This window comes from Castanea sativa, chromosome 1 (genome assembly GCF_040712315.1).
Source record: "Castanea sativa cultivar Marrone di Chiusa Pesio chromosome 1, ASM4071231v1".
NCBI classification, from domain to species: domain Eukaryota; kingdom Viridiplantae; phylum Streptophyta; class Magnoliopsida; order Fagales; family Fagaceae; genus Castanea; species Castanea sativa.
In genome coordinates, this window is record NC_134013.1 from 91,380,718 (window position 1) to 91,393,078 (window position 12,361).

Below are 12,361 nucleotides of genomic sequence, written 5' to 3' on the forward strand. Positions count from 1 at the left end.
AAGGCAAGAAAAATAGATTTTAAATGAAATATATAATAACATAAAAATATTAAATAAACATTAATTAAATTAATATATAAGTATTAAAAAAGAACCAATTTTTAGTTCTCGCCTTAGGCCCCAAAATGTCTAGGACTGACCCTGTTGCAAATTACACCATTAAGTTTGGGAGTGTTTAGATTTTACACTCTAAAATTTGTGGTGTTTGAATTTTACATCTTGATGTTTTAGAATTTGAATTTTACCCTGTAAAATTTAGTAGTGTATGGATTTTACATCCAGAATTTTGAAAATTTTCGGTGTAAAATCCAAACACCTCTAAAATTTAGAGGATGTAATCCAAATTTTGAAACGTTAGAGTATAAACTATGAAGTCTAAACACTTGCAAAATTCATGGGGTAAAATTCGAATTTTGAAATTTCAGGGTGTAAAATCTAGACACCCTCAAATTTTAGAAGTGTAATTTGCAATTTATCCTAAAATTTGTATCAATAATAAATTTAAGTGAAAGTAATATTGCTTCAATCACAACGTGTCGTATATAATAATATCATATCCCAAATATTACTTTATACTCTTTTGAAGAGAGAATAGTACTGTATATATCTCCAATTATTAAAATCCAATTGATTATCCAAACTAAGGTCCATAAGTATAGGCAGTGAAAATGTAATTATAGGATGAAGTATTGGATCTAGAGATACTACCTCATACGACTGAACCCTCAAAAGAAGTCTGATTTACATGCATTTCACCATTTATATATCTATAGCTAAGAAACACCAAGAAGTAAGACAAATTTTCTTTTTGGGGGGTTAGTTAGTCCCCTCACCAACCAGAGAAGCAAAATGGGACAATCTTCCTGTCTCCATTTTTGTACGTTGGCTTGGGCTATATGGGTCCAACCCCACTTCTTTGCAATATTCGATCTCTGTACAGATACCTTTATCTACGCATACTGCTCATTTGTTAGCATAAATCATGGCATCATCATTCTTAGTCCAACTATGAACAATTTGTATGTGTGTGAATGAGAGAGAGAGAGAGGTAGCTAATCGCTTTTTACTAATTAAAGCCCAAAACTTTTGAGGCCATTAATGGATTTGAAGTCACCGAATGATCTAAACAAGGAATTGATCTATTTTTCTGCAGTACTATATATTATTGTGAAAAGTTTTTTCAAAACCATTCAATTTGAATTAGCCCAGCACCAGCATGTACAGCTCTTCTAGTTAGAACAAAGTTGAAACACAACACAAGAGGTTATATAACAAGAACTTGAGATGCTAAAAACAAATTTAACTAGAAGGATCAAGTTGTATTCTCATTTAATCTGAAACCCTAGTAGAGCCACAAATCATATTGATCAATATAGGTCAAATATGAAAGCTAGCTAATTAGTTAAGAACATTAAGACTTAATTAGATATATATAAATCACTAGAATTAACATAGAGTATTTAATATATATCTATGTATAATAATCAATTCATTTGATTACTTGAAGGGATTTGTGTACTCTCGGTTTGCCTCTGGAATTGGATTCCATTCCCACAGTCTGTCGGAGAAGGCGGTTGGAAGCATATTGGGTAGCGTATTGAGGGACAGAGGTTGTGAAGACTGTGGTAGCAAGCTAGGGAGTTGGTATGGATGATGGTGAACATTGTAGTAGTGCTGCTGTTGCTGACCGATCATACTTGAAGCTTGTTGGTAATGTACCAGTTTATGGAGATCATCCACCGCATTAATAGATGATGAGCCAGCTGTAGTGAAGAAGGTGGTGCAAGTGGGGACTAAAGAATTACAAGCTTGCTTTGAGTGATTCATGAGCATTCCTTCCTCTTCCATTGGAGCTGGTAGCCCCAGCTGGGTGGGGCTAATTGGAGCTGATCGGTATGCATTATTATTGTGCTTGGAAAGCCCAAGAGCTGTTGTGACATCATCTGAATTGTTAGTACTACTGCTTATTCCATCTGCTTCTTTCAACTTCTCCTCCTCAATTTGCTGTGACTGTAGTACTCCTCCAAAAGCTTGGAAGTTGTCCAATATGGAACTCTGAACTAGGTCATTCTGCTTTCTACTTGACTGAGCCACTCTAGATGAGGATGCCCTCGATGGAAGAGAGCGAGGGAGAGACGGGTGGTCTTCCACTCCTGCTCTCTTGTACACACGGCACAATGATATTTCTGCCTGAAAAGAAAGTGGAAGGAAGGAAGGAAGGAAGGAAGGAGGAGTTGGTGATGAATCATGCAATTTCATTAAAAATAAGTATCTACTTGTTTCTGTTTTATTCAATTCATGATATGTTCCCTAATTATGCGTCACTGAATTTAGAGTTCATGCATGCTTCTATCAATTTCAATGATGAAAGAGTAAACAAACCCAATTAAATGATAACAGATTTGAATACTCAGATTGTTAGTAGCTTTCCTGGATATTTTCTTATCTTTATCCTTTTAATTTTCTTACGCGCACGCACACCTTGCAGTTTTAATTTTCGTAGTATTATATTGCGTGTTGTATAAGATCCATGTCTTGGAAGTGAACCTTTGAACACCTCAAACTTTGCAAGAAATTTCTGTGAAAAGAAGAGATTGTGTTCTAAATCAAGATCTATTAATAAGGGTTAGTGAAAAGAAAAAATAGTTATAAGATTGGACTTTTAGGATCTATAACTCTGTTTTGATTATAAGGGTTTTATGATATTGATGCAGCATAATCAAAATAGTAGCAAATAATATTGAGAGAGAGAGAGAGAGAGAGTATGATGATTGTCCTTCATCAACAACTGAGAGTCTCTAGCTTATTATCGCCTACTAGTTTCCCAAGAGTTTTTCTTTGAAGATTGATGATGCATATTAATTAGATTCATATATATATATATATATATAAGAGAGAGAGAGAGAGAGAGAGAGAGAGAGAGAGAGAGAGAGAGAGAGAGACTCATATATAACATATACCTTTTGGTATCGTTCAGTTTCATGTTGAGGCAAGCGATACTCGTTCATGATCCAGCTGGTTCGGATGCCCTTAGGAGCTTTCCCAGAATAGAAAACTAGGGTTTTCTTCAACCCAATTGACCTGAAGTTCTCACTTCGAATCATTCGGTCAGCTCCAGTTGCCTTCCAATACCCAGAAGTTGTAACACGATTAGGCCTGTCCCCGTTTCGATACTTGCGGTCTCTAGGCACATAGAAGTACCATTCCTTCTCTCCAATGGCCGCCAAGGCTAACCAACACAAACATATATATATACACACAATAAGTATATATATAGCTATGAAGATATCATATATATGAACATACATATCTATATATAAACAGGAAAAGTGGGATAATAGCTAGATATACATAAAAAAATTGCACATGCTAATAATATATATATATATATATATATATATATATATATATATATATATTTATATATATATAGGATGCCTAAAAAGGGGGGCAAGTATATATATATTGGAAATTACCAGGAAGCTCCCAGGGGTCATAGCGATAAAGATCCAGAAAAGTAATGAGTTCAACGTTAAAGCGCTTGCCCTCTACCTTACGGCGAAGGTAGAACTCAACAAGTTCTTCTTCAGTAGGGTGGAAGCGAAAACCGGGCATAACCATATCATGCTCATGGTCATCATCATCATCAGCGGCCTCGTTGTTGTTGTTGTTGGTGATGTTGTTTTCGTCGTTGCTCATGTTTGAAGTCGTTGCAGCAATTGCCATAAACTAAAAGAAGTTAATAATGAAGCCCTTTTTGGGTTTTGGCTTTGGCAAGTAAGCTCTGTCTTCCCCACTTTTTATATATGCCCTGAGTAATCAGTAGTACGAATAGTATTGAGTGAAGCAAGTGGTGGGCAGGATAAGAGATGGTTAAAATGTCGTACCAAGAAAATAAAAGGAAAAAATAAAAAAGAAAAAAGAAAAGAAAATTCTCTCTCTCTCTCTCTCTCTCTCTCTCTCTCTCAAATTGCAAAGTGCAGGAAGAAAGAAGAGAGAAGAAAATTGAAGATTGGGAGTTAATAGAAAGATCTACATAGCTTTCAGGCCCTACTTGGTGTTTTAAGATGAGAAATTGACATCTCAAAAATAGGACAGGGTGGCTACAGCCCCCTTAGCGGTGCCTTTGGACCTTTCTTCCCTCATTATAATACAAACTTTATAAATTATAAAAATTCAATAACTCTCCCAATACATCATTTTTTTTTTCTCTCTCTCTCTTTTTATTTTTTATTTTTAAATTGTTGTAGTATGTTGTGGTTACTGCTAAAATGGTGTCAAGAGTGAACACATACCAAAATGATGTAAACACAACTTATTATATATTATAACTACGGTAGAAAAAAAAAATTATGAAAAATGTTTTGTGCTAGCTTTATAAACTCTACCCCACTCACCAAATGTTTATTATTATTATTTTTATATAAGATAAAATTTCTACTCTAACTTAATCTATGTGTGTGAAGCTTCTTCTTAGAAACTTGAACCTCGACTCTTGACTCTCCCACACCCCACAAATACTTATACTTGTAGAGTGACCATCGAACTAAGGGTGTGCGGTGGTAGTCACCAAATTATGACACAACATGAGTTGCTATTGGTCATCTAAATGACCATACATTACATTGATACTCTATACATATTCTTTAAAGTGCAGCGTTATAAAAAGCCTGCAGATTTGCAATATTTTAAGTTAGTTTTCTTTTATAATCCTCCTTGGATTGGTGAAAAAACCCAAAACTTTGAAAAAAATAGATTTCCAGAGTAATTAAAATGTTCTACAAGGAAATATTTTTCTTTTTCTAAAAAATTATTTTATAGAAAAATTATTTTTTAATGTTCCGTAATTTTTTTTGAAAATCATCCTAAAAATATTTAATATTTTGATTATATAAATATATGAAATCATTAGTATTTCATGTAAATATGAATACAGTAATTATGGTGAAGGCGGTGATGACTATGACAATGTCAATAATTGGGGGTAATGATCTTAATTAAGGAAGTGGAGGTGGAGGTGGAGGTGATAGCGGGCAGCGACAATGACAATAATTGTCTATAAATATTTTTGTATCTCTCAAAAGCAAAATTCAATTTCCATCGATTTTAAGTTATTTTTCATTGATCAAGATTTTTTATTTTACAGAACATTGAAAGATATAGAAAAGTTTTTAAAAAAAAAAGCTTTTTAATGAAACAAACAAATGTAATATGGCTTTTTTATTTTTATTTTTTTATTGAGATAGACAATTGTATTGATTAAGGCGGTTTCTAACTTTAAACTGGTTTGGAGCTATCTTATTTTAACCCACTGTGTGAAGATTTAAGAGATCATATATGTGTAGTTCAAGTCACATGATTTTTAATAAATCATGTGGTTTATTTAAATAATACCCATAAATAATCTTATAAACACAATGTAGTGAGTTGAAGGAGATAGCTTTAAACTAAGTTGAAGATAAACTTTCTCCCTATCTATATAGTATATTACCTTTATTGAGGTTTTTAAAAAATCATACTCGAATTTTTATGTTAGTATCAATACTTTTATATATATATATATATATATTTTTTTTGAGAAGGATGTAAGTATCAATTTGATCTTTGGGTTGCATGTCTATATAGTGTATCGCCTTTAGTTTCATGAAAAAACCTTATTGTCATCCGAATGGACGGATCGAAAATACCAACTTAACAAATGAAACTTATAAAATCAAGTCTATGGAGCTTATGAGGTGTCATAAGCTTTATTTACCAAATTGACATTTTCCATCCATCAAATTAATAACGATGAAACAATATTTTTGAAACAGTTTTGAAAGTGTATAGAGTAAAGTGAAATATTTTAAAGTACAAGGACCACGTTTAAAACATTTTTTTATTTTTTTTTTGTCTTACCTTGCTCGCTGTTATACACTAAAACATTGATTTCATCTCTATGGTCTATATTATCCAGCCAGTGCATTCGCTATTGTAATAATAGAACAAAAAGATTTTGATGCTTTGTGTTGACAATGTTGTGAGAGTGTTGACTTGGTAAATTTGGATTGTAGCGCTGTGCTAGTGGTGGGGAGATCAATGGACCGAGTGTGAGGGCTAGAGGCTAGTGCCCATTACTACTATTGTGGTCACCATTTTACAGAAAAAGATTTATATAATACTATTACTTTTTATGGGGGCAGTGTTTTGAAAATTTTATAGTAATTGATCATCTTTTCCATTTAATGCACGAGGAAGATGATCATTGTCTTCAATCGGATAAGATCTCTATAGATGGAAAGTTACACTATCTAGGGTCTATTCAAAAATAGAAGCAAAAAAAAAAAAAAAAAATTTAAAGGGGACAAAAACCATATATGTTCTCAGAAGTCCACTACAATTATTATTTAAAGGAAAGATTTTCGTCTCAAAAATCAATTTCTTGAGAGTCAAAAAAGTTTCTGTAAGTCTAAATTGCCCTAAAGCGATTTGAAAGGACTATGCAGTCTAAATTTCCTTAAAATAACAAACGAATTTGAAAGAGCCACATGCATAAGACATTCTGAAAATGAAAATTTATATTAGATGATTAAAATAATCTAAAAACAAATAATGAAATTTCTTGAACTTTGCTTATATATAGAATTTGAACAAAGTAGTATTTTAAACTTTTTTTTTTTTAATAATTTGTGCATATATAATAATAAAAAAAATGGCAAAAGCATGTCGTGCATGTAATACTTATGTTGAGTCTAGCTAATTGTCCATGCCTTTCTTGGCCCACCCTTAACTCTAGATTCTCAAAACAGGAAGAAAAAAAAGAAAGAGGTGACCATGCTAGCCATATAGGCCTTCTTTTTTTGGTGAAATGAAAGGGCATATATATGCCACGTAACGGAGTGAAAGAATTTCACTAAGAAACTTGTTGATTCATGGAGTGCAATAAGATATGGAATTTCCCCAAAATTTTTTTTTTTTTGATTAAGGAATCTCCCCCATTAAGTACCATGCTGACACTGGTGCACAATTTCCAGTCTTAAATGAACCTGTTATTATTAGCATGAAGTTAATATTAAATTGCACCTAATATTTTTATTTATTTATTTATTTATTTATTGTACTCATTGCGTCATTAAGGAAGGATTAGGATTGTGTAGAATTCTAAGCTAACTACGTCATTTAAAAAAAAAAAATCATATTCATTCATGTAAAAATAATTAGATTATGCATGCGCTTGGAAGCCGACTTTTGTGTGTTGAAGCTGCATTTGCATTTTTTGATTGATCCCATGGCACTGTTCATGGACTAGCCAAAACCTAAAAACGCGTGAACAATGTTTTGCCTTTTAAAAAATATTTTGTCACAGTGTTTTCAGTAATAAATTTTCAGTTTTCAGCAAATAAGCGATATATAAATAAACCCTTATATTTTACTACATCTTCAACATTTAAAATAAACGCTAACTACTTTACCAAAATAAATAAATGTTAACTATTATCATCTTGATATCTATTTAAATTATTGATAATGGAGCAAAATTTAATTTACTCATTTGAAGATGGTCATAGATACATAACATTTTAGGAACTCTACAATAAAATAACCTTAAAAACTCTATAAAAAAATCTTAATCTTGTGATTCAAATTATGTACATAGGACGCATAATACATAACATATAAATATTAGAAAGGAGAAAAAAACTTTATTTTTATTTTTATTATTTATTTTTTCTAAACACACATAATCCTAACCTTTGTTTGTCATGACTTCTCCCTCGCCCTTTATTTTTGACTTATAACCTTTCTATTTAGGGCCGTAAATGAGTTAAGTTTTGTCAAGTAATGAATGTTCGAGCTCAGCTCAAAAAACAAAAGTAAAATGTTCAAATTTGAACCAAACCTAAAAACAATATTTGAATTCAAGCTCATGAAAAAGTCCAAAAGCTTGAGCTTCACTTGATTCATTAGCCAAGCCAAGCTCAAGCTCAAGCTCAAACTTGAGCTCAATATCAAGCTCTTGAACTTGAGATCCAACACAATTACATATCAAACACGTATCTATTTATTATCAAGCCCATTTTGTTCAAATGAGTGGTCCTAACTTTCTATTAATCAAAGTATAAGATATGAGTTTATTTGTCAAGCTTATATCAAACTTATGACCCAACATATAAGCAAGCCTAGGCTTAGCTTGTTTTTTATTATTATTGAATTCTAGGGCTTGTTTGGTACATGTATTGAAATACATGTTTTCAGTTTTTAAACAAAATTACACGTATTTCTACATACTTTTTAACCTATATCTATTTTCACAAAATACAAACAACGTTACTAGAACAATGTTACCAAACGGCGCCCTATTGTTTATGAGTTTGTTTATAAACAATATTTTTTGCTTAGGCTTGACTAATGAAAAAGTCCAAAAGCTTGAGCTTCACTTGATTGATCATTAGCCAAGTCAAGCTCAAGCTCAAACTTTAGCTCAATATCAAGCTCTTGAACTTGAGATCCAACACAATTACATATCAAGCACGTATCTATTTATTATCAAGCCAATTTTGTTCAAATGAGTGGTCCTAACTTTCTATTAATCAAAGTATAAGATTTGAGTTTATTTGTCAAGCTTATATCAAACTTATTACCCAACACATAAGCAAGCCTAGGCTTAGCTTGTTTTTTATTATTATTGAATTCTAGGGCTTGTTTGGTACATGTATTTAAACACACGTTTTTAGTTTTTAAACAACATTACACGTATTTCTACATACTTTTCCACCCATACGTATTTTTAAAAAATACAAACAACGTTACTAGAACAACGTTACCAAACGGCCCCCTATTGTTTATGAGTTTGTTTATAAACAATACTTTTTGCTTAGGCTTGACTCGTTTATTTAAGAATCTTAAAACCAAAGCTCAAACTTTGCTTGTTTATAAACAAACAAACACGGAAAAGTTTTTTTATCAAACCAAGCTGAAACTATTTATTAATGACTTGGTTTATTTACAAACCCTACTCCTATTCAGCAAAAGGATAAGGGACGGTGGGGAGGAAGAGGTCGGTAATTTGGTATCCAGTGCAGAAATTTTTTGAAAAAGATAGTTGGTAGACAATCTAACATACAATTCCTATTCAGAAAAAGAAAATTGAAAGAAAGTAATTAATGAAATAGCAGTAATGCATCCAATTTTAAAAAAGTAATTGTTAGGGAGGTGATGGTGTGGGGGCTTGGAGGGAGCAAAATTCCTGGCAAGGCATGCATAGGTGGGGGATGGGTTGGATGTAATAGCTGAATGTGCATATGTGAATATATATATATATATATATATATATATATATATATATATATATATATATATATATGTGAGTCAAGAGAAACCCGTGACCGCTCCCCTAATCGTGACAACAAGGCCGTCTTCTCTTTGTTTTTATTTCCTTTCACGTCATATTCAGATTTCAACTTATAATTTTGTAATTTTGTTTTTGTTTTTAGTTTTCCTTAGTGAATATATATTCTTGAGGGATCTTTGCATTTGTTGAAATTATCACTTGAATTAATGTACAGTTTCTTTCATCATCCAATCCTATCATCTTTCTCTCTCTCACACACACAGATACAAACACACTCAAATTGATCATTCAATGGTTGTTTATCAAAGTTATGCGCTTTGTTATGTAAAAGCCAAACCGTGTCGCATTAGAGGACTAATAAATACATCATCATGGGTCCTTAGGAATCCAAGAAAAAGAAGGCTATTTTTTTCTCTCTCTCTCTCTCTCTATCAAATTGTTAATGTATGACAAGCTAAAGCCAGAAATATCCCTGTAGTATGGGGGCTATATCTCCATCTATGGAAATGGCTTGCTTATGAATTTCGTCTTTTTCTTTATTAGTCTCCAATGGGTGCAAAGCAAAAGGATGCCTTTTAGAAATATCACTTGGCTCTTGCATCGTGGGAGGCTGCATATATGCACACGAGTTAGATGGAGTAGTGAGAGAATTTTCAAATGATGGTGACACCCCTACTCTCATCAAAATTACTATTCTTTAAAAAAATAATAATTAAAAAAAAAAAGTGCTGGAAAGCTTGAGACCTTACTAAAGTCAGTGAGTAATAATAGAGTCATATAAGCCCTGTACGTCCTCACTAGAATCTGTTGCTAATGAGGATTGGTTACCAATTTGGTGATATCATTGGTTATCAAATTACAGTTAGGTGATGTACGTTAACAAAAATGGTGAAAATGTGGCTTAAAATTTTCACCAACTTTCAATATGATAATCTTCATTAGGCCAATAGATATTGACTTTATGTTTATGTTAATGTTTATGTATGTGTGTGTATATATATATATTATATTTCTTCATGGAATGAAATAATCGTTTATATAATCTTATTATTATTATTATTATTATTATTACCACGTCAATGCGATCAGGTCAATGTTTATGCAAGAGAATTCACATTATAATGGGAATAGAGGAAGGAGTACTACAACCTTCCAGTAAAGACAACTTTTCATACATGCATAGAAGAATGTAAGATTGATGTGAATCTAGGACGAAAAGGTCGGTTCACTTTGAAAATCATTTTTTTTTTTTGTTGTTAAAAAAATGACCCCATATATTTTCAAAGTGGACCGACCATTTCGTCCCAGATTCACATCAATCTTACATTCTTCTATGCATGTATGAAAATTAAGTTGTCTTTACTGGAAGGTTGTAGTACTCCTTCCTTCCTATTTTGAATTCTCTTGCATAAACATTGACCCCATATTATTGACGTTTCAAATATTATCTTGTGAAACTGAAGTTAGATTGACCCATGATGGACGGAAAGCACTTAGAAAGTTTATCCATGACAACTGGTATGCTTTGGACTTGTGTGAGAAGTAAACGTTAATCAAGGAAATGAAGATCTCACCTAGACTTAAATCATGAGATTGAGATTCGCCGAATACTCATTATGGGATTTATTAATTCCCTTCAACCAAACAAAATAACAGTCTATATTAATTTGTCAGCAACTGCGAGTTCATCAATTTTTTCATAAACACGTATAGCATGCACGAACATCCTCAGAATGTATTTTTGTATGCGATTTGTTCTCAACCATAGAGGCTAGGTTAGCCAATATAAATTTAGCAGAGAAAGACGAGGAGATTTTAACGACTTAATGATGTAGATAGCAATGCCCTGAGCATTATTGGATCTAATGAAATCTACCATTCAAAAAGGCTACCCTTGATGTAACTTCAACTTTCTATATATATAGCCTTTTCTTGAGTTATGCTTTAAAATATCTCCCCAATCATGATTTACTTACTAGTTAAATTCATTTTAATCGAGACCTATATTTTTAATTGCTTTATTATTGTGAGCTGGCAGCATTGACTAGAGAAGTGACATTTGAGGGACTAGGTTGATATTCATGTGTGAGTAAAAATGACTTTTGAGGGACAAGTTTTTTTTATTTTTTATTTTATTTTAATTTTTAAAGCCCAACAAAGTAGTATTGCTAATGGTACTAAATCTAAGAAGTTTGATGTAACACGATGTATTGTGCAGCAAGGTACAAGGTCTTCAAGGAGTCCTTTTGTATTTTTTTTTGTGGGGGTGGGGGAAGCCCACAAAATCCGCACAAAAGATCTTGGAAAAAGACTCAACAAAATATTATTGGTAAATGGTGCTAGATATTAAAAGAAAGACACAATGTGAGATTTCCATAGATATGGATCCATGGGGTTAATTTCTATGGGTAAGTGTGAGGGGTTGACATGTCGTTTCCATACATGAATAGCATACCAGAGTCTATGAATGATACATGGTGAAGTAAAAAGCTTAAAGGTGATCGATTGGGAACTAGTATAACTTATTCATGGCCATGATTATGAAGAAAGCTTTATGTTGACTGTTAAAATTCCTCTCTATTTTCTCATATGCTAATACTCATATAATGACCACCACACACTCTTGGTGCGATAGTCACTCCACAAGTATAAGTGCTTGTGGGATGTGGGGGCAAGGTTCGGGGTTCAAGTCTCTAAGAGGGAGCTTCACACACATATACACTTAGATTAGGCTAGAGTAGAATTCTATCTTGTATATATATATAAAAAATACTCATATAATGAGATCTTTTTCTTTTTGTTATTGTTGAAATCACCATAGTGTTAAGAACTTTGTTGCAATATAAGAATTGTGCGTTCTTAATATTTTGGTACCTTCTAGAATTTATTCTAATTAAACAAGACTATTTTAAACCCATATTTTAATTTAGAAGTTTTTAACTAGATTAGTTTCTTGTGTTTTTCCCTCTCTCTCTCTCTTTTCTTTTCTTCTTCTTTCTTTTTTTATTTGATAACCTGTGGTTTTCCCTT

General features: G+C 32.3%; 1 protein-coding gene across 1 annotated transcript; it reads right to left on the reverse strand.

Annotated features, from left to right (window-relative positions):
* Positions 1 to 1,244: 1,244 nt before the first annotated feature.
* On the reverse strand, positions 1,245 to 3,839 carry LOC142609311 (uncharacterized). The gene is made up of 3 exons (XM_075780888.1): positions 3,477 to 3,839; positions 2,961 to 3,229; positions 1,245 to 2,190 (listed from the first exon to the last, which is right to left on the reverse strand). Exons 1-3 carry the CDS (start codon positions 3,724 to 3,726, stop codon positions 1,498 to 1,500), a joined length of 1,212 nt encoding a protein of 403 aa, XP_075637003.1. The 5' UTR covers positions 3,727 to 3,839; the 3' UTR covers positions 1,245 to 1,497.
* Positions 3,840 to 12,361: the final 8,522 nt, after the last annotated feature.